The sequence below is a fragment of the Pelobates fuscus genome, chromosome 2 (genome assembly GCF_036172605.1).
Source record: "Pelobates fuscus isolate aPelFus1 chromosome 2, aPelFus1.pri, whole genome shotgun sequence".
In the NCBI taxonomy this organism is placed as follows: domain Eukaryota; kingdom Metazoa; phylum Chordata; class Amphibia; order Anura; family Pelobatidae; genus Pelobates; species Pelobates fuscus.
The window spans coordinates 135,765,486-135,789,998 of NC_086318.1; the positions used below are offsets into that span (position 1 = coordinate 135,765,486).

The 24,513-nt window shown below is 43.1% G+C and overlaps 1 protein-coding gene across 1 annotated transcript in view; it reads right to left on the reverse strand.

Annotated features, from left to right (window-relative positions):
* The window catches only part of MCF2L2 (MCF.2 cell line derived transforming sequence-like 2), a 446,256-nt gene that overhangs the window by 375,869 nt on the left and 45,874 nt on the right, over nucleotides 1-24,513 (reverse strand). The window contains exon 3 of the mRNA XM_063442725.1: nucleotides 3,926-4,040. Coding sequence (XP_063298795.1) covers nucleotides 3,926-4,040 — 115 coding nt within the window. The remainder of the gene's footprint in view (nucleotides 1-3,925; nucleotides 4,041-24,513) is intronic.

Consider the following 24,513-nt stretch of genomic DNA (forward strand, 5'->3'; position numbering starts at 1 on the left):
TCCAAAAACGAGTACTAAATACTGATTCTTCTTGACCTCTCTGCTGCCTTTGACACTGTTGATTATGTCCTCATTCTCCAAACTCTTCAATCCCTCTGCCTCTGCAATACGGTCCTCCTATCTTTCCCAACGTTTGTTCAGTGCCTCCTTGTACAATGACACCACCTCCCCTCGTCCTGTTCTTGGTCCTCTTCTGTTTATTGTAATTCTCTCCTAACTGGTCTCCCCAGAAGCCGAAATACTCAGTTACAGTTTGTAATAAATGCTGCCTCCATGCTGATCTTTCTCCCCTGTTGCTCCACCCATACCTTGCCCCTTTCTCGATCATTACACTGGCTTCCTGTAGCCTATAGATGTCAATTCTATATACTAACCCTTACCTATAAAGCTTTAAACAACTTTGGCTCCGCTCTGCCAGTGACCTTCTCCTGGCCGCTCCTATCACCCTCACTGCTAACTCATGCTTGCAGGACTTTTCACAAGCAGCTCCTTTCCTTCAGAACAGTCTGCTTACTCCCATCAGGCTCTCCTCTAGTCTTCAATTGTTTAAGAAGTTCCTCAAAACCCATCTGTTTAGAAATGCTCATGGCCTCACAAAGTAGCTTTGATGTTACAAATCTGTCATGGCTCTCTCCTAAAGAGCCACACTCAACTCCCACCTCCAGTTCTGTTACCTTTCTACCTAATTTTTGTTATTCCCCTTGATGTCCTTATACTCCACTCCTGTAGACTGTAAGCTCGTCTGAGCAGGGCCCTTATCTACCTGTTGTTCCTGTATCATTTTGCAATTGTCCCATTCATTGTTACATTTCCAGCCTTCATAATATTGTAAAGCACTGCTGAATAAGCTGGCGCTATGTAAATATCAATAATAATAATAATAATAATAATAATAATAGTAATAATAATAATAATAGTAATAATATCAAATGCTTCTACTACTAAATTAAAGCTCCATGCTATAAGGATCAATAAAATAATGTACATATAACAAAATAAAAGACTATATCGCTCCATGGAGAAGTCTTAGATATCACTGATCACTGATGTTTTAGATCACTGAGCAATCAGAGCAAACGGAGATACTGTTTGATATCAAGGTTCAAATAATTCGAGAGTTTCAACACATCATTTCATAACATACAAAGAAACAATTCTTCAAATTTCTTCCCCGGGGGGCGGGGCCGTGCCGCCGAACTGAGAGGCAGCACAACACTGAGCCTCCCGGCCTGGGCCCGGAAAAAAACGCGAAAATGAGCGCCCATTGTACCATGAACGGGCATTAACTGGTCTACAATTAACCAGCAAAACTTAAGCTTCTTGGGGACCCCAAACAGAGGCAGACTTCAGGCCGGGAACGATGCAAACAAACGAGCAGGCCTTCGCAGCACCACGCACATGGAAAATGGCGACTCCCGCCGATGAGACCGGACGGGAGACACAACAAACAGCAGCCTGAAAGAATACACTGAGGCAAGGGGCGGCTCGTCCCCGTTCCCCCCCCCCTTTTTTTTTCTTCACCCACCCGGCCGGGGGATGGGGGGTAACTCAGGCCGCATGGCGGCGGCACACCCCGGGGCGGCAGATACCGCGCGGGGCCCAAGCAGGCCGCCTGACCGGGCATAGGCAACGTATACAGCCCGCCCGAACATTTATCCCTGAAGGAGACGCACCAGGAAGGTCTGGCATGGGCGACTTGCGCTGGCCCCGGCAGGGCCAGGTACCGGATGGATCAACCAGGCCGTGGCCTCGACCGCGGGAGAGGTGGGTGCCCGGGCATCAAGGTCTGGGGTGCCCGGGAAGCCTAGTCCCTGGCGCCGCGAGCCCGGTGGGGCGGGATCGTGCCGACCCCCTCGACGGACCGGTGGTCGTGGGGGGCGGACGCCAGCTCCAAGTATGTGTCCGGCGTCGGGTGAGACACAGGGACACACTCCTCAAGGGAACCACGCAGAGCTGGGGAGGTGCAGGGAGCAGCCGGCCGGAGGGTTTTTGTGGTGGGGCCCAACGAACAGCTTCAGCTCCTGAGTGCCCACGGAACTGTGGGGGACCCGACCGGTGAGCGGTGATCGGACTGGGGGTGAGGGAAGGAGGCCTGGCACCCCGGGGACAGTGTGGGGGCAGCACCATGGGAGGCCTTCCCAGATGGACATGGGAATTCACATAGCGGCCCTGCGGATCACGGGCATGCATTTGCATCTCACAAGCTACGTTTATTTCTTACTTATTTTATTTTTAAGTTTTGCACATTCTGCATATAATGTTATGCTAGTTGGTATATGTGGTATGTAGGTGACCCTCTTGACAGGGCGATCCAGTCGACTGATAGCTCGCATGTGTATTTTCAAAGTTGCAGTTATATTTTGAGTCTTTACCTATTCTGTCAATGTGATGCTGGCTCTCCTCTACCGAGTCGGTTTATATTGCCAAAGGAATGTACAGTTTAGTCCATAATGCCCATAGGGGCCATAAGTTGATGCTGTTCACTAATGCACATTTAATGACTGACTGCTGCATAATGGACTGTACAGTCGCTTATTACTGTAAACCTGATACCCAAATAGCTACATAAAGAATTATTGCACAGCAGCATAAAATTACTATGTCCGCTTAAAACGCCAAATGGTCATGACATAACGTTGTCTGCCGCTGCATGCATAATGACAGACTATTGCACGACGGCCTGTACAGTCGCTTATTACGGCATACCTGATAGCCAGATAGCTTCATTATATATTACTCCACGGCAGCCTAAAAACAAATATGCACCTCAGGTTGAAAGTTGGAAATGTTTTCTGTATTTCTGATTATTGCTGAATGTCTGCAAGATGATTAATGCGCCTCAGCACAGGTGACAATTTGCATTTACCATCCAGCGAACACACAGCACTGGCACACAATAGTCAACACAAAGCAATTACTTAACGCTCTACCAGAGCCAAAAAGGCGACACAGTACACAAAACTATAAAACACAAAGCAACCAATTGTGCACAAAAAAAGTTAAGCTACACTGGCACAGACAAATCCGCCTCTACGCAGGCAACCAACTGTATATACTGTGTTAAACCAATGCTTAAGCCCCTGCGTGGGCAATCACTTGCTTTATTACAAATCAGTTTGATGCATGACGTCATATTATGAAAACAATAAAAAAAATATTCAAAACAAATTTCTTCCCCTTCAAAAAGTATATAAAATGGAACAATGTTTATAACGACATAATGGCATACCCATGTCATTTCATTGATGTACCAATTAGTACATTCATACTCTATTTCTATATACAGTAAATCATAATTTTCAACATTAACATTTCTTGTGCAAAACAACTCATTCATATGACAAATTGTTTATCACATGTAAAAAATGAAGTCCTCAGGATTCAACTCTAAACACAAAGATATAGCTCCTTGTATCCCCTCACGTCAAAGCCACGTGGGAAACAAATCCCCCCACCCCCTCCTTTCATTGGAGGCGTAGTGCCAACTCAGCACCGAGGGACATTGGGTAAGTGTTAAAAAAAAAATTAAATCATTTTTTTAACCCTTTCTGAGCCAAAGTCATGCAAAGCATCATTGGGGTTGACGTGGTGTAAGGAATACAACTTTTTATTCCATACACTATAGAATCCCTTTAAACAACCAGGAAGCAACAGGACCATTTGTCTGCTTGAAAGCCAAGGCGTGTAACAAGGTTTATTTATAAAAGTGCTAATTTCTATTGAAATGTGTACTATTTGTAAAATGAAATAAAGAAGACACACTCTTCACACTGAAAGCATTCTAACAAGTTTAAGTGCTTTGGTGGTGTGGAGTGTCCCTTTAAGTGGCAACAAAACCTAAGGAAACCTGTTCATCTTTGAAAAGAAAGTGTTTTGCAAGCTTGTAGTCTGTTCAAGTTCCAAAGCATGCAGAGTAGGTTATCACCTGGGGATGCTGGTTAAATATGTTACAACATTGAGAAAATCCTCATCAGGAATCTCCGTAAAGCTGGGGTATTCTGGGAAAGTTATAATTGGTGCTCCATCTTTTCCTCTTCCTCCTTAAAATAAAAATACATAATTAAACATGATTAAAGACTAAACCAAGTTAGTAACACATCAAAAGCATGGGTTCAGTAGTTTTCCTTGTACGATACTGCAAGGACAGCAGGGCAGGAAGTTGAAGACAGAAATTTGGTGAGAAGAAGGGAGAAGGGAAGGCGGAGAAAATAACAGAAGTTAGGGAATGGCAGGTGGAGAAGCAGGTCAACAAAAATAGAAGAACAAATAATATACTGTTCTGTATTGAAGACAATGCAGAATGTATTTACCAAATACTTCATTCATTTGATAAGCATATTTTAAATGAAATGCAATTTGTAAGCTACAATGGCAAGATGTGACAATGAATTAAAGGAACACTCCAGACACTTAAAGGACCACTATAGTGGCAGGAAAACAAACTCGTCCCCCTCCCGCTGCGCTGAAGGGGAAGGAAGGGGGTTAATCCCTTACCTTTTTTCCAGCGCCGGGCTCCCTTGGAGCTGGGACTCTCCTCCCTCTTCTGATGTCATCGGCTGAATGCGCATGCGCAGCAAGAGCCGCTCGTGCATTCAGCCAGTCCATAGGAAAGCATTCTCAATGCTTTCCTATGGACGCTGGCATCTTCTCACTGTGAAAATCACAGTGAGAAGCGCGGAAACGCCTCTAGCGGCTGTCAATGAGACAGCCACTAGAGGCTGGATTAACCCTAGTGTAAACATAGCAGTTTCTCTGAAACTGCTATGTTTACAGCAGAAAGGGTTAATCCAAGGTGGACCTGGCACCCAGACCACTTCATTAAGCTGAAGTGGTCTGGGTGCCTATAGTGGTCCTTTAACCCCTTAAGGACACATGACATGTGTGACATGTCATGATTCCCTTTTATTCCAGAAGTTTGGTCCTTAAGGGGTTAAAGCTCTTCAGCTAGAAGTCTGACAATTTATAAAAGTGCTGATTTCTACAAAAACTTGGCAATTTTATAAATCTTCGCCACAACACCTTCCCAGCTATCAGTATGACAGCCTCTGATTAGTCAATTTGCCTTCCACTTGTTTGCAAACAGGCCCAGATGGTTTTGCAAATTGTTACTATAAAAAGTTCAGAACCACCCTAATCCCCCATCTGACAGAGACTTTTAATGAAGCCATCAGCCTCCGAGCAATGCCAAGGGAAAACCTGTTAGTTAGTTAGTGACACTCCCCAAACTTGGTAAACCACGCACGCACGCACCCCCAAAATTTTTATCCAGTTTCACTTCTGAATACAGACATTAAATTATTTGCTAAAGTTCTAGTAGGCAGGCTGAGCACAGTCCTACCAAGTATAATTAACACAGACCCAGTGGGATTTATCAAAGAGCGCCAAGGCAGCGACAACCCACGCAAAGTCCTAGTCATAATCCACAGTTTACAGGACTCACGGGGGCAGGGGGGAGGTTGTTATGATCACTTGCTGCAGAAAAAGCTTTTGACCGCCTGCACTGGGAATTCCTTGAAGGGGTCTTGAATAATTTAATATCTCCCAGAACTTCCTGTCAGAGGTCAAAGCATTATACTCCACGCCATCTGCGCAGGTGCTCAACGCAGGCTTCTTATCTGACCCTTTCCCATTACAAACGGCTCCCAACAGGGATGTCAACGTTCCACACTGTTATATGTCATGGCATTGGAGCCATTTGTACTCCAAATCAGACAGCACGATCAAATACATGGAATGCAGACAAGACACAGGGAATATACTGCCAATCTATTTGCTGACGACATACTCCGCACTTTGATAGATCCATGCACATCATTACCACACCTGCTAACACTAATTGAAACATATGGGAGGTATTTATTGTATATTACAAATTGAATGTGTCAAAAACCCAAGCTCTATACATAGGGCAGGAATCGGTACAGATGAAGGGGCTGAGGATGTCTTTTCTCTTCAACTGAAGGGAGGGCTACCTCACTTACCTGGGCATAAAAGTAACTAAAAATCCCTCCATGCTATGTAAACAAAACTAAAAAACGCTTCTTAACGGTTTCATCTCTACCATGCAGAGATGGGAAGGCTGGTAGGTAGGATGGCAGCAGTAAAAATGATCCTGATTCCAAAGTTCTACTATCTCTTGTGAACAATGCCAATGTTCCTACCAAAAACTTACCTCACCAAACTCCAGAGAAGATTTGTGTGGAACAATAGTAAACCTAGACTAGCTACTGCAATGCTAACAAAACCCAAGCAAAAGGTGGTCTGTGCCTCCCAGACATAAAAATCTATCACAAGGCGGCAATAGTGGCTGCTGTAGTGCCATTAAAATCCTTAGTTGACAGGCCACAATGGGCAGATATAGAGGCACACTGGGTGGGACAACAAAGTCTTAAAAATCTCATTTTCCCCAAGGGCAAACCACCCCTTGGCTAACAACACTCTCCCCACCACGATTCTCACTTTTCAGATGTGGGACAGGATAAGGGGTTCCCTTTGCATGGTCAGACCAACACCCCTGGCCATGTTAATACAGGGCATGAGTTATCCTAGTCCCAAAACTTTACTATAAACCATGAACCTCGCAGGGCTGCTTCAAAACAACCAAATCATGACTTTCCCGAACTTGCAGGCCAAGTTTAGTCCAACAAACAAACTATTATTTTCATATCTACAATTGAAGTCATATATATTAGAGAACTATGACGTAGGAACAGGAGCAACCCAACTTTCACAATTCGAAAAGCTGTGCACATCTCAGACTCCACCGAGGAAAACACTTTAAATTACATACAATGCGTTGCTCAACATAGATTTGCATGAGACTAGGACATTCAGAGATGCATGGCATAGAGAATTAGGGTACACAATATCAGATGAACAGTGGGAGACAGTGTACATGACACACAGAGGTAACACATCCTGTGCAGCACACCTAGAACTAATGAAGAAAATACAGTACTGGTGGTACTATGTACCTGACAAACATTCCGGCATGTACCGGAATGTATCAAATAGATGTTGGAGGTGTAGGGAGAAGGTAGGAGCAATGCTACATGTCTGGTGGTCTTGCCCGTCACTCCAAAGTTTCTGGAAAATGGTCAATGCAGAAATGACTGGCGTTACCCAAATAGAGCAAAAGACACATGCCTGACCACTGTATATTGTTCATGCTACCAACAGGCATACCCAGACCGCAGGTTAAACTCACTTTCCAAATCTTGATGGCAGCAAATACGTTGTTAGCAAGGGCCTGGACGACAAGTAAAGTCCAAAGTAAACAAGCCCTATGGGAACAAGTTACTCTCAACTGGGACTATGAACATATGGCACACCCCTACATAACACCCAACGTGCTAAAAGCAACCAGCTAAAAGCAACCAGTATAGGTAGACCTCCCCCGAAATGAAAACACAGAACTGAAACCAAAGACAGGACACATGAACACTTAGACCCATCAAACTTTTCCACTAGCAGGCCCAAGTGCCACGGAGAAACATCTCCCATGTACGGGTACCCACAGATCTAGCACACCCTGACTACACCCCCTCCTCTCAACCCCTCCCTGTGGTACCCACACCTTGAAACCTGGAATGCAGCCAAGAGAAGGCATAAGCACAACAAATGGGGGGAATGGACAAACGGGGCAAGGCAAAACAGCCTGGGCAGAATTATTGGGAGCCCACATAAACCACACCTTTTATACACATCTCTATAACAGGGTCTGTAAAGCTGCACACACAACCCAAGGGGGAACTAAAGTCCTCATATCAGGTTTCGAACACAATGGGTGATATGAGCAACACGGGTACCAGGTGCAAAATAAGCGCACAGGTGTAGTTGACATCCTCGGTACGCCCCGGGTGGGACAAGAACCGAGGTAAATCCACAGTAGTGAGAAACCAGACAGGAACAGTATTGTTGAAGAGTGATTGTGATGACTCTGCCTACTATTCTATTCTATTATATTGTATTACATTTTACTGTAAAGTAATATTATATCACATGCCACAAAATACAAGATTGAAGTGTTGACAAAGTTACTGATCTATGCGTCCCCTACCTACCTCCCTCCCTTCTTCTTTTCTGTACCCTACTCCCAAAACAAATAACAATTATCAAATTGAAAAAAAAAAACTAAATTGAAGAAACACTCCAAGCACCACAAACACTACCCTTGCTGTATTAGATATGGAGCCAGGAATGTCCATGGTGCCCCCCACCAGTTGTAAGTAGCCCAACTGTTTTAGAATGGTTTGACTACTTACCTGGGGTCCTCTGGTCACCAACCCACACTTCCACTGCTAATGATGGAAAACTAAGCAGGAGCTTCAGTTAGCTTTTCTCCAATGCAAGTCTAGATCACTCTCTGAGAGCGTCGGTCAATGAGCTAAGCGATGCATCACTGAGCTTGGTTCTTAAAAGCTTCCAGCTCTATGTCTGAAGTAGTGGCGGGGGAAAACAGTGCCTGGCAGACCTTTGGTAAGAAGTCAAACCATTCTAAAATGGCTGCCTGGGATTGGTGTGATTAGGGGCTTGAAGAGAACCATCTGGCTGGCAGTACTGATAAGAATGTGGATGATTGCACTTTGTAATCATGGGCAATGTGATTGTGAGGAGCAAATCATAGTTCAATAATGATGTGATTGTTGGGACTGGAATGTTTAAACTATGGATATTTGTTTGGGATTGGAGTTGATGAGATGGGGTAATGTGATTGAAGAAGGATATTGGGATAATATGGGGATTGAAGGGATTATGGCGCAAGCAGTTATGAAGGAATTGTATGAATGGGTTTGAGGGGATTGTGGCACTGGGGATAATGAGGAAATTGTGGGATTGAGGTGAGGGGCTTATGGTACAGGGGTTATGAGGGTAACTGAAGAATCTGGCTGTCGGGAAATGTACTTGGTAAGAGGGATAAGGAAAATGTACTATTCATGAGTGTTTTGGGATGGTGCAACATGGGTGGAGCTGTGGAAATTATTGTTGGAGTGGATTTTTTAAAGAAATGTTAGCAACAATGCAATCGTTTTTTTGTCAGTAAAGATCAGCCAGTCTAATAATGTAGAAGGAGCAGTTTTTCCACATTGAATCTCTTATAGAAACAGAAGGTGCATAGCATTTACTAAAGGCTAAAGTAAACAGAAGTTTCTTCTTATACCATCACTTAAAGGGGAACCCTCTGCATTTAGACACTGAGCTTTCCTCATAGAGATGCATTGGTTAAATGCAGCTCTATGAGGAGGTGCTGATTTGCCAGAGCTGTGTTTGGCTTGTGCTGACTCTGCCCCTGGCCTGCCTCCTTGACACTCTCAGCCAATTCAATGCTTTCATGTGGTAAAGCATTGTGATTGACTAAGATCACAACTTCTGATGATGTCAGCCAAGCAGGAAGATCAGGGTATATTCAGCAGCAGCAGACTGGAATTAAAGTAAGATTTTACTATATTTAGGAGGTATGGGGGTTTAGGGGGAGGGTCAGGGGAGATGGTGTTTTTAACACTATAAGGTCAAGAATACATGTTTGTGTTTATGACCATATAGTGTTCCTTTAAGGAACTAAAAGTCAGCTGACGTTGAGCAAGAAACAGGAAAATAGGGATGGGTAAGTACATTTTTGTTTTCTTTCCCATGCAGTATTTGTTTATTTAACTGGGTTATTCACTAAAGCGAGAATTCAAACTAAATTCAAAGTGAATTTCAAATTTAAGAGAGTATTTATATATTGTAATCCGTGCTCGTTTAGTAAGGTCTGCTGTTAGTTTTCTTTATAAATATTTGTTACTGTTAATTACAGACAAAGTAAATATAGTACAATAATGGTATTGGTTACCAAAATATTGGTGACCAAGTTTTAATTGTTGGTAATAATGCACTATTATGCCTCGATTGTTTAATGACTCATTTGAGTGTCAAAGGGAAGAAGAGTCACCAGCTACGGACCGAGTAAAGGGCACCTATTATCAATGCTTGGCGCACTAACTCAGTCCCTAACTGCTGACTCTTCTTCCCTTTGACACTCATCCCCAGTGCAGGAGATTTTAAAATAATTCTATCGGGTCATCACCCTAGGACCTGATCGGTAGTATTCGCACAGTGTCTTATACACACATATATAACATTATCTCACTGGAGTACACTACCGTTTAGAGAATACCTATGACCAGTATTCTTTCTCCCACAATTTCTCTTCTTACATCACAGGTCTCTATTGTGTAATACTTACTTTGTCTGTAATTAACAGTAACAAATCTATAAAGAAAATTGACAGTAGACCTTACTAAACGAGCACAGATCAAATGAGTTATTAAACAATCTAGGCATAATAGTGCATTATCACCAACAATTAAAACTTGGTCACCAAAATTTTGGAAACTATTATTGTACTATATTTACTTTGTCTGTAATTAACAGTAACAAATATTTATAAAGAAAACTGACAGCAGACCTTACTAAACGAGCACAGATCAAATGTGTCATTATAACAATCTAGTCATAATAGTGCATTATCACCAATCATTAAAACTTGGTTAGCAAAATCCTGGAAACCATCGAAAATAAATACACAGTCTTAAATGCTTGAAAAGAAGGGCATATCAATACACTGTATTCAACTATTTTATAAGTGAGACTTCAATACTGGCTAAAAAGTTTCACGTTCTGTATATAGACTTGGTTGCTTTTTAAAAAAAAAAAAAATATATATATATATATATATATATATTTTGAGCACGTCTGCACAATTATACTTTTTCCGCCAATTTTATTTTAATATTTGTATTTACAATAAAAGTTAAGTTTTAGGTATGGCACTCAATTTTCGTCTTCTTATAAAAAAGGGCACTAAATAACCTCAGCAATCACCTTCCAGCTAGTTTTACTGGTGCGTGAATCAAATAAAATAATCTGGAATGGCTTTACACTGCCACCTTGTGGTACAAGAAGCCAATTTATACTTCTATTGCACCTCCTGGTCATAACACCATTAATGTCATATGCCAAACAAAAAAAAAGTTGATGTTCTACATTCCAAGTGGTATTCATTTTTTATTTTTTTTACCTAGCATAAAAGCAAAGGAGAAAGAACGAAGTGAAAGAAATAAGTAGATAAAAAAATTTACTCACTAAACAATACATTTTAGGGAGTGGAGACAGAATTGAAAAAAGTAATCCACAATAATTCTCGAACACAGCTATACTCACAGCTTGGCTAGTTTAGCCTGAATTTTGGGGTTCAGTTCACCAAAACTCCATTGTTAAGTGAAAAAAAAACCAGACAACAATCACCATAATTGCTGAATGTCTCTCCTATTCTTCACAGAGTGATATTCACTAACAAAATACAAAAACATTACTGTAAACAGAGTACCTTTTTTAGATAAATGAAGAAAATAAACCTAAGATAAATGAAGAAAGTATTAAATCTATTACTCGCATCACAAGGAATGAGCAGCAAAAACAACTGATCAAGTGGGCATTGGGTATCTGTCCCCATTACCCTACCTCCATATCCTGGTTTGTTAGATGTAGGAATAAATATTTGAAAACAGGGGGACTCGACAAAGAGTCCCCATGCAACATACACAGGTCCTAATGGTGAGAAGTTAAACATGTAGTAGTAGGAAGCGTGGGTACTCCATTCCATGAGCTGTCGGATGGGAAATGGCCGAAGTCGAACAGTTGATGGTAATCCTGTTCTAGCTCCCATTCGATGGTGATCAGGCGGGTGATATCTGGTTCCAGGTCAGTAGCATCAGGGAGCTCCAGTGCATCCAATCGCCATTCCCTGATGTCCCAATACCGGGACTCCTTGGTGCTGCCAAAGTCACTGTCCTCCTCCAATGCCTCCCATAACAGACCAGGGCCATCGTAGTCACTGCCCTCTGGCCTCTCACTCTCAGCCATCCAGGGGCACCTCTGGACTGAGAACCACCGTAGCGCCCGGTATGCCTCATCCAGCCACAGTTCTTTTCTGATCAACCTCTGCAGTTCCAGCACCCCCTCACTTGGGGGTAGACACCCCAGGAAGGGCATCCTCAGCGCCGCTTGTTTCTGACTGCGCTGTGCTTCACTTGGGAGATTTTCTCCCCATGAACCTTGTGTCCGCTCCAAGGCCTCGTGCCAGAGATCTCGCCGTAACCCATCTCTCCAGGCCAGCTCCTCCTCGGCTGAAATAGGGCCACACTCCTGGGCCAAGGCATTTTACAGCCTCCATAGGAACTCCTCCTCGTAGGTTGACGCTGCCCGGGGGCTAGCTTGCTCCATCCCTTTGAGTTCCTCCGAAGCCAGGGTTTCAGCTAGCTTCAGTTGCAGCTCTATTTCCCTCTTTTGTTTCGCCTCTTTCGCTACACTGTTCATTACCTGTAGAACAATGTCAGCTGTTGGGTTCGGACCGAACCACGCTAGTCTCTCCCGAATCTCCCTGTTGGCTGGGGATTCATTCTCCTGAATCGCTGGTGTCTCCATCTCCTGAATGGTTGGTGTTGCTGCAACCAAGTTCTCCCGGTCTAGCTCCATTAACTCAGCCATAACGACCTGCTTGGTTTTGCTGCTAGCAATCCTTCCATGTTGCTGTGGATAGGGACGCTGCCCGTAGCTAGCTCTATCCCTTGAGTTCCTCTGAAGCCAGGGTCGCTGCACGAGTGCTAGCGTTGCCCTCCATGCACTATACACTTAGTGCCTTCCTTGAATCCTCTGTGCAGGGGAAAAGAAGGGAAAATCCCGCCGCTTGCCACCAGTTGTGACGGTACAATCCGTTACTCCGTCAAGCATTCCCTTCTTCCCATAAAATAATATTCCCAATAATCCACAGGAATAAATATCGCCGGTATCACCAAATAATCCACACATGAGCCAAAGCTTAATGCTGGAACAGAACTTTACTGGAAGTAACAACAACAGGTATTCAAGCTACAGTTTATTTTATGCCCTGCTCCCATGCAGGGGAGAGACACACACGTTATCTACAGTAGCCAATAAAACAGAGGTTACAGCCCACACAAAATCCTCCCCTCTGCCTGTGATTCAATTATCTTATACAATAGAAGATGCAATTATCACAGGCAGGAAAAATACAGTTTTTACAGCATATTCATAACTTCTAAAATATACATCACATTCACATAAAAAATATATATATATTCACAATCAATCCATTCAGGGGAACAACATATCAAAAAATGGCATGAATCAGACCAGGGGTTCAGAAGTTAGTAAAGTATATTTTGGGGCCTGGCTGGCAGCATGGCTATCTGGCCCAAACCGGTTTTACAGAGCCCTCTATCCTGGAGACAATGGGGGAAATAATCCAATTATATCCAGGGATAGAGGCAGACTCCATTGAGCACATGTTACCAGTAAAACACAAAAGGATACAAAAATACAAAACTCCTATCATACTGAATTGAACAGGCCAAATCTCCCAGGGTCCATAGTCACAGGGCAAGAGGCGGGCAAGCAGTCCTCTCCAGGCACAAGAGGCGAAGGGCACTTCGTCACAGTAATAAATCCATGAATAAAGTAGCAGGGAGGGAAAGTACCGAATGAATGGAGGGTGATTATTCACAATATATATACAAGATCGTTAAGTAGCCAGTATAGCAGTACAGCTAGAGCAGGTGTAAGGATGGGAGCAGATAGCCATATAAGAACAAATAATTAGGGTATTGGGAATGAAATCCTGCCATATGTAGTAATTCAATTGAAAGGTACCGCTCACACTCTGATTAGTGAGATTTCTGATTGATAAGGTAGGGAGGGGCAAATATTTTGTTCCCTATTTTCTTTTCTCCTTTCCTTTCAATAGAATTACTACATATGTCGGGAATTCATTCGCAATATCCCAATTCTATGTTCTTATATGGCTATCTGCTCCCGTCTGCTCCCATACAAAATGTTTGTTTGTAGCATTCTATTTTATTTATGAAGAGTGTGTATTCCCATTTTTCAGCGTATCCCAATTAGTGTTCCGCGGAACCCTAGGAGAACAAAATTGGGATTCCGCAGCGATTTGCCGTCGGGTGGCCCAAGCATTTAGGGCCATCCGATGGGTATCGCTAAACAGGGGTCCTGTCAGGCACCACAGTTCTCTAAAACCGCGACCGGACCCCTGTAGTATTGGATGCTGACAGAGCACGCCTGGTGAAGGGAGAGGGAGCAGCAGGGAGTGAGCAGCTGCCGACCTCAGCCATCAGCACTGAAGATCCTCCTACAGAAAAAAGGTAAGTGCACAACAAATGTAAACATATGTGTGTGCGCGTGTGTGCGCGTGTGCGCGTGTGTGTATGTGTCTGTGTGTGTACCTGTGTCAGTGTGTGTACCTGTGTCAGTGTGTGTCTCTCCCAATGTGCGTGAATCTGTGTGTGTATGTGACAGTTTGTGTATCTGTGTGTCAATGTGTGTGTATGTGTCACTGTGTGTATATATATATATGTGTGTCAGTGTCTGTGTGTGTTAATGTATCTGTCAGTGTGTGTATGTGCGTCAAGGTGTGTGTATCTGTCAGTATGTGTGTCAGTGTGTGTATCTGTGTGTCAGATACATACGCACACACAAATAAACACTGACACACAGATAGACACACTGGCACATAAAAACACAGATACACACACATTGACACACACCAGCACATACAAACACAGATACACACTTTGTATCTGTGTCAAGGTGTGTGTATCAGTGTGTGTATCTGTCTGCCAGATACCGGTCAGATCTGTCAGATATATACAAACACACAGATACACACTGACACACAGATACACACACAGTTTGACACAGATATACACACTTTGACACACAGATAGATACATACATACGCACACACACACACACACATACACAGAGATACGCACTGTGTGTCAAGGTGTGTGTATCTGTGTGCCACCATGTGCCAGTGTGTGTATCTGTGTGTCAGATACATACGTACACACAGATACACACAGACACATTGGCACATACAAACACAGATACACACACCGTGACACACACACATAGATACACACACCTTGACGCACATACACACACACAGATACACAGTGTGTGTCAAGGTGTGAGTATCTGTCTGTCAAGGTGTGTGTATCTGTGTGCCACTATGTGCCAGTGTGTTTATCTGTGTATCAGAGTCATACACACTGACACACAGATACACACACTGGCAAATACAAACACAGATATACACACCTTGATATACAGGCACACACTGGCACATACAAAAACAGATGCACACACCTTGACACACAGATACATACAAACATACACACACACGCACAGACAGTGTGTGTCAAGGTTTGTGTATCTGTGTGTCAGTGTGTGTATCTGTGTGCTACTATGTGCCAGTGTGTGTGTGTATATCTGTGTGTCAGATACATACACACACACACACAGATACACATTGACACACAGATACACACACCTTGACACACAGACACACACAAATAAAACAAGATTAATATGATAGAAATTATACACTATATTTGTAAATTGAGCTTGAATGCTTCCTGGTGGTGGTGGTGGCATACATAAGACATTTTGTGGTTTTATGACCATTGCCTTACCAGACATTATAATTGATTCTAACATTATAAAAACATGTTTTTATTATTTTTGTTATGGTTACGCAGTACCTTGCTGTAATTTTTTTTGTCATTGCATCTTAAGACAGCTTATTTGTCGGCTGTCTGGTTCCTTTTGTTATTACTGACAAACATTCAGAGCTATGATATTGTGAATAAGACTTGTCTTCACCTTTTTCTGAGTACCACTTTGCATATAGTCCTAAATATCTGTTTATCAGCATCATCTCTTCTTACCAATCATATGGGTTGTATATTTATATTTACGAGCTGTAATTACACTGAAAAGTCACCCTTTTAACATTTTATGTATATCTGATTATTATCATTATTTGGGCATTTTTACCTGTGCAGGCCTTGTTTTCTGTTAAAAAATGATTGATATGACTGGACATAATACAGATCAGGGCCGTCTTTAGCGCGGGGCAAACGGGGCAGCTGTCCCGGGCCCAGTTGCTCCTGGGGGGCCCCAGAGCAGCTGCCCCGTGGGCCCCGCGATTTGAGCAGCCCCCATGTACCCAGCGGTGCGGCTGCACAGAGCCGCACCGGCCCGCCAACTAAGGAGGCCCTCCGGGTGGCCCATGCACTAAGGGCCACCCGGTAAGCATGTTTGAGCAGGGGCCCGGTCGGGCGCTGTGACGCTTAAACAGCGCGACCGGGCCCCTTCCTGTACCGGCTGGGAGGAAGTGAGTGCCGCGCGTCACTTCCTCCCACCGGAGAGCACAGCCGCGCGGGAGGAGAATGGCCAGAGGAGAACTCCCATCTGCCTCAGCCTGCCACTGGACCCCAGGGAAACCACCCTCCAGGAAAAGGTAAGAACCTGGAGGGTGGCTAAATGTGTGTGTGTGTCAGTATGTTTGTATGTCAGTATGTCTGTGTGTGTGTATGTCTGTGTGTGTATGTCAGTATGTCTGTGTGTGTGTGTGTGTATGTCTGTGTGTGTGTGTATGTCAGTGTCTATGTGTGTGTGTGTATGTTAGTATGTTTGTGTGTGTGTCAGTATGTCTGTGTGTGTCAGTATGTCTGTGTGTGTGTGTGTCAGTATGTCTGTGTATGTCAGTGTCTGTGTGTGTATGTCAGTATGTCAGTATGTCTGTGTATGTCAGTGTCTGTGTGTGTATGTCAGTATGTCTGTGTGTGTGTGTGTCAGTATGTCTGTGTATGTCAGTGTCTGTGTGTGTATGTCAGTATGTCTGTGTGTGCGTGTGTCATTATGTCTGTGTATGTCAGTGTCTGTGTGTGTATGTCAGTATGTCTGTGTGTGTGTGTCAGTATATTTGTGTGTGTGTGTGTGTATGTCAGTGTGCGTGTGTGTCAGCATGCTTGTCGGTGTGTATGTTGTTATGCCTGTGTGTGTCAGTATCCCTGTGTGTGTGTCAGAATGTCTGTGTGTGTCAATACATCTGTCAGTGTATGTGTCTGTGTGTGTTTCAGTATATCTGTCAGTGTATGTGTCTGTGTGTGTTTGTATGTATGTGTGTGTGTCAGTATGTCTGAATGTATATAAGTATATATTTGTGTGTCAGTGTATGTGAGTCAGTATGTATCTGCGAATGTTTTAATATATCTTTCTGTGTGTGTATGTGTCAGAAGGTCTGTCAGTGTGATTGGGGGTTGGGCGTAATTGGGGCGGGCGGAAGGGGCAGGGCCTAGGGGGCCCAAGAAAATGCTTTGCCCAGGGTCCTATTCCTATTATAGACGGCCCTGATACAGATTAACGAACAGCACACACATACAAATGCAGTTTTAAATGTTATAAGGCTCCTTAAAATCACCTATCTCAGTAAACAAATATGGGGATTCAGTTCCACCATATGGCCATACTGTGTGAAGCCCACCACTTCTTCAAAATACCCCAATATCAGTGGGTCCTACACAAATACCAATGTGGGAAACAATTGAAATAGTGCTAAATAAGCTGAAGTGTATTGTAATAATTTGTTGTAAGTGCATTGTGAATATATAAAATGCAAAATAATGATACAAAATGCAATAAAAAAAATGCAGTGTCACTAAACAATTAAAGGACCACTATAGTGCCAGGAAAACATACTTGTTTTCCTGGCTCTATAGGGTCCTTGGGTCCCCCTCACCCTCAGGGCCCCCTCCTGCCGGGCTCTAGGCGGAGGAAGGGGTTAATCCCTTACATTTTTCCAGCACCGGGCACAAACCGCGCGCGCATTCAGCCAGTCTCGTAGGAAAGCATTCTCATAGGAAAGCATTTACGATGGACGCTGGCATCTTCTCACTGTGAAAATCACAGTGAGAAGCACGGAACCGCCTCTAATGGCTGTCAATGAGACAGCCACTAGAGGCTAGATTAACCCATATGTAAACATAGCAGTTTCTCTGAAACTGCTATGTTTACAGCAGAAAGGGTTAATCCTAGAGGGACCTGGCACCCAGACCACTTCATTAAGCTGAAGTGGTCTGGGTGCCTATAGTGGTCCTTTAAATTGATAGTGCTTTGATGTATATGCATGTCATATACCTGCTCTATACCAAATACAAAATAGTATAAAAAGAACAATTGCAAACCACCAATAATAGAAGGTTAGTGCAAACACAAATGTATTAAAATAACTTAACTTATAGGTACAAACAGCATCCCACGGTTGCCTCCCAGTTGGTAACCATATAATATAGATATATCGGAAGATAGGGTTTTTGGGATATCGCTGAAATGCCTATAATAAAAGATAGAAAACGTAGTGCAATATTGTTTGAAACCAAATAAAATTGTAAGGTGTAACATTACACTCACAAATTCCAAGCGTTTTTAAAGCATATCAGAGGTGCCTCTCCACAGTAGAGATGGGGGTTGGAATAGAAGGCCTCCTTTAATAATGACCGCAGGGTGCCCGGTTGCTAGGACGTAGCAAGTATCCAGCCTCACCAAACAGCTCCCAAAAAACGGTTTTAATTGATAAATAAAATCAAATACAATACAAAATAACAAATTGATTCAATATAAGAATAAAATAAAATGGAATAAAAAGTCCACAGGTCCTACGCGTTTCGTTCTATAGAACCAATTGAATCAATTTTGTCTATAGAACGAAACGCGTAGGACCTGTGGACTTTTTATTCCATTTTATTTTATTCTTATATTGAATCAATTTGCTATTTTCTATAGAACGAAACGCGTAGGACCTGTGGACTTTTTATTCCATTTTATTTTATTCTTATATTGAATCAATTTGTTATTTTGAATTGTATTTGATTTTATTTATCAATTAAAACCGTTTTTTGGGAGCTGTTTGGTGAGGCTGGATACTTGCTACGTCCTAGCAACCGGGCACCCTGCGGTCATTATTAAAGGAGGCCTTCTATTCCAACCCCCATCTCTACTGTGGAGAGGCACCTCTGATTTGCTTTAAAAACGCTTGGAATTTGTGAGTGTAATTTTACACCTTACAATTTAATTTGGTTTCAAACAATATTGCACTACGTTTTCTATCTTTTATTATAGGCATTTCAGCGATATCCCAAAAACCCTATCTTCTGATCAGTGGTGTATCCTGGTTTTGTGCTGCCCTAGGCAGGACAAAACTCAGGCGCCCCCCCTCCCCACGCGCCACCCCCACCCAACCTTTCCCCCCGCCCCGCATTCTAAATACACACACACACACTCGCTAACAGAAACACACACACACTAACAGACACACTCACTAACAGACAAACACACTCACTCACTAGCAGACAAACTAACATACACACACACTCACAGGCAAACACACACTCACAGGCAAACACACACTAACAGACAGACACACACACTAACAGACAGACACACACACACTAACAGACAGACACACACACACACACTAACAGACACACACACACTAACAGACACACTAACAGACACACACACACTAACAGACACACTAACAGACACACACACACACACACACACACACACACACACTAACAGACACAAACACTGACACACACACACACTAACAGACACAGACACACACTAACAGACACACACACTAACAGACACACACACTAACAGACACAGACACACACTCACCCACCCACATTAACCTTTTTTTTTTTTTTTAACACATTTTTTTTTTTTAACACATTTTTTTTTAATTTTTTTAACACGTTTTTTTTAAATTTATTTCTAACACTTTTTTTAAATTAATTTTTAACACATTTTTTTTTTTTAATTTAAACCCCCCCCCCCCCCCCTCCTTACCTTTGGGAATACTGGGGAGGGGGGGGGGTCTCTTCCTCCCTGGTGGTCCAGTGGCTGCTGGGTGATCGGGCGGCACTGCCTGGCGGGCGGCTGGCTGGCGAGGGAGCATTTCCCCTGAGCTGTCTGCTCAGCTCCCTCGCCAGCCGCAGAGTGAGGCTGGGAGCCGGAATATGACGTCATATTCCGGCTCCGCCTCCCAGCCTCACTCTGCGGCTGGCGAGGGAGCTGAGCAGACAGCTCAGGGGAAGTGCTCCCTCGCCGGCCGCCCGCCCGCCCGCCAGCCAGCGCCGCCCGACCGCCGGCATGTCTGTTAGCCGCAAGGCTAACAAGACATTTGCCTTGGGCATTTGTGGGGCGGCTTTTTTTGCCGCCCCCTGGAAAATGCCGCCCAAGGCAAATGCCTTGTTTGCCTCGCGGCTAATACGCCCCTGCTTCTGATATATCTATACCAAATACAAATTATAATTAAAGTTCCATAAATGTTGCTCTCAACGGCAGCACCGTTCCTGAAAAATGCATGTTTCAGTTGTGCCCTCAATTCCCTTTTTGTCTTTTTGTTTTAATTTCGTCCATGCAGTTGTTTTGGTTAAAACTATTCTAATGCACCAAAATGGCACCACATTGTGCCTATAGTGCCTCGTTTCCACTGAGCGGATCGGTTCGGGTTGGTACAGTTTGGAAGGTTTAGAATGGACCAGCCCATTCTGGTGAGCGTTTCCACTGCAAGTCAGACCTTCAGGGCCATGCGGGGTTTAGAAAAAATGCTCTTCCTGTCCACCAATCAATGGATTGTATAGTAGATCCGCCCTAACCAAACCGTTCCATTTTCTATGGCCCTACATCTGAAGCAGGACCCTGAATGGATTGGTACGGTTCGCTTGTATGGACCACTTTCATAATGGAAACACCCAAAATAGCGAACCGTACCGAACTGAACCGAACCGATCCGCTCAGTGTAAACGAGGCATTAGTGTACTGAAATGACATGGTGAAACAACCACCATTAAAGGCATTGTAAAACACCACCCCATGTTAGAATACTTTTAGAAATATGGAAAAATTATTTGATGGCAATTTACATCTTCAGAGGTAGAAAGCATAGTCACACGGCAAGACTCAGCCAGGCAGGGTGACTACTTTAATGAAAGGCATTTTCCAAAGGGAAGAGAAGCAGCAAGAGTAGTTTGATCTAAAAAAAAAGAGGAACCTTTTTTTTTATTATTATTATTATTCACCGCCAGATTTTAAAATACTTCAAGAACATTTTACTATTTACTGCAGAAGTAGGATTTATGCAGAACAGCACACACCTATAAATAAATCCCTCTCAAACCCCACATTTATGCCTGTCTTCTCTCCTTACCAATTTGTCACCATTTGTCTGGACCTCCTCCACTTCATAAATCTGAGCGAAATTTGCTCCTGCACGCCATCAATCTGCAGCAGGGCCGCCATCAGGGCATAACAACCATGACGGTTGTCATGGGCACAGCGGGTCTGAACTGCACATTCCCTATGTGAACATATATATAGCAATTTTAGCTGCAGCTACCTGTAGATTGAGTTCATTCCCAGTGAGTGGGAAATCACAGTTACAGAGCATGCACCAGGGGTCAGTCCTGTGCCAGCGCAGCCTGCATTGCTCCCAGAGGGGATTGACCATGAATGCATGCTGCTCCCTGGACCTTGCCATGAGAAGCCAGTAGTTGCATTGAGAGTGTTTGAGTCTGGGAGATGGAGGGGGGAGGGTGTGCTCTCTCTCCCCCCTGCAGAGATGAGCTTCTCATAGTTCAAAACTGAAAGCTAGTACCACAGGCTGCAGTGCACACAATATGTGATCCAGAGACATTTCAACCTATTAAACCCAGCACAAGATGGATATTACAATCTCACAGCTCCTGGACCTGTTCCTGGACAACTCACTCGTCACGTAGGTGAGTCTACCTGGCATTTTGGGGGGGCCGTGCGAGTGTGGTGGCTGGTTGGGTCAGAGTTCATTATCAGGGTAATGTAGCCTGCCAGGTACAGGGAGAGAAAACAAGTGTTACTTTAACCCCTTCACTGCCAAATCATGAACAACCCCCTCCCGCACCCATCACTACTTATACTACTACTGACACACTACATCCTTACACAAACACACACACTTCATCCTTATACAAACACACACTCTGCAGTCACTATACACACTATACACACTACACCCTTACACAAACACACACTCTGCGGTCACTATACACACACTACATCCATACACAAACACACATTCTGCAGTCAGTATACACACACTACATCCACTACACAAGCACACACTCTGCAGTCACTAAACACACTACATCCTTACACAAACAAGGGGATGTATTAGCTGCTTAAAGGGCTCCCTTCTACCATGGAAATAGAAGCACCCACTACAGGGATCACATGCTTAATTAGGTGGGTGATTTTGTTAGCGGGCTGTTTTGACATGGCCCTCAAAGGAAATCCAACAAAATGAAAGAGTGGGCTGGTGAACACATCTCTGGGATGATGAAAAGTTTGACTGCCCCTGCCCAACATGCCTTTGTCAACTCGTGGCACTATCCTCAATATCCTACCTTTTATGACTAAGAGTGGTAGTATTGGAGGAAGTACGGCTGCTGGTATGTGGTGAAAACGGCACAGAATCAGATACAGTACCAGTTGACGGGCTGCCTGACCCAGTACTTTTTCTTTCTGCTTCATCCCTTATTAAAACAGATGTTTTTCCAGATCTAGGTTAATACTGGCACTAGTGAGATGTCCCAAAACTGTCTCCCCTACTGATCCCTTGCCATACAATCTGCTCAAAGCAAATAATCCTTCTTAGAGCCACTCAAAGTAATCCAAAACTTTGCTGGGGCACAATACATTAGCCTCAACCCTTTCGGCTTGCAGCTGCTGAAGATGTGGGTAAATTATCATCAGTGGCTTAGGAAGCTATTGCAACACTAGCCTCTTGCATTTGGTTAACTAATGCTAATGAAAAGGGTGGTGGTGTTAATATAGACATGGATGAGCTATGTGTGGCACTAGTAACAGAAAATGTTACCATTGGATGAGGCAATGCAAATGCAAACAGAGATGGACTTACCAAAGGTGGAGAAGATGCAGGAGGAGAAACCACTAGCTAGACTGCAGCCTATCTTTTCCAGACATTCCTTTTGAAATTCAAGTTCCTCCTGGGACAGAGTTAAATAAACTATGCCTGGTGAGGAAAGGAGCACTATCAATGGTTTCAACACACCCACGACCAAGACCAGGGGACACTACTTTGGTACTCTGCTCTACCTTTGCTCTCCCTCTCAGTTGCACGTTACAAGGCAAAAAAAAAAAATGAAGTAATCGAACTCTTTTCTTACTGTTCTTTCATTACTTTTCACCATTTATTTTTTCTTTCTGTCTAGAGCCGATTGGCTGTGAGGCAATTTGGGAGGAGCAAACTGATTGCCTTCACAACAGATTTCTGGGTCCTGGAGGTAGTATACAGAATTTCTCCTGAGAGTAAAGAAACTGTGATGGGCTTTTATTTTTCTATTATCCTGTGAGTGCATAAAATAAAGTGTTCTTTTTGATGTTATACAGTATGTGTTTTGTTTCTTCTCTCCTAACAAGCACAGAAGTTGGGAAGTTGAGAAGAAAGAAGTTCTACCAATATTTTCATATTCTGCCTGCTTTAATTTATGCTTGTGAGTGCATTTTTACACTAGTTATTATCTGGTGTTTTTTTGGTCTGCACCATTTGTGGTCCTTTCTGATATTATTTTGTAGGTTGTTTTTTTTCTCTATGTATATGTATATGTATATTCAGAAGATCCAAGGAATCTTCTAAACATCTACTATTTTATAGGGTAACCTATTTTCATAATTACCCACTTTTTAACCACTGGTGTTTTATATTGCATAAGGGGTTTTTACATATTTTGCTCAGATATCTATAAGCTCTGCATAAGATCAATCATATGTAATAGTAATCTTCATGGGAAAAAATAGATATGGATCAATAAATAAAAGGTTGGAAAGAGGAAAGAAGTACGTCAGCTGTCAGGAATGCCACCACTCACAATCTAGAGAACAGACCTCAATCCAAGTTTATCTTATCTGTATTCTTTCCTATACTAGTTAGATTGAGTCAAAAGTTACTCCATAGTGAAGGTGTACAAAAAAGGTGCAGTGCAAGAGTGAAAATGGGAAAGAAATGCTGGATGCGCGTAAACAAACATTCAGAACATGCATGCATGTTTTCATTTGGGTATATCTGCTAAATAGTGAGTTGTATTTATTTTATTTATTTTTTAAGAACTTGAAATTCAGTTGGAACTCTAGATAATTTTCAGTTTGTGAATAAAAATGAAAATGTGGTGAATTTGCAAGGGAATTGCAAAAATAGCCAAAGTGTAAATAAATATCCAATTCAAGTCCTTTTCCAAGTCAGATGCATTGGCCTAAATTTCATTAACATTTCACCTCATTTCATTTTTTAGTATAAAGACCCATTTCGTATACTAGTCTAATCATATAGAGCCAGGGTCAGACTAAGGTTGCCCAGTGCCAGATTGGTGCCTTCTCCTAGAGTCTTGGTTTCTTTTTCTGTGAGTGGTAAGAGTTGTGTTTCTGAGAGCGTATGAGGGTATGTGTGTTTAGGCTGGTGAATGCTGTATAGGGGGATGCTGAGTGTGTGTGTGGTGACTTAATTGTGTATGTATAGGGAGTTTGAGTGTG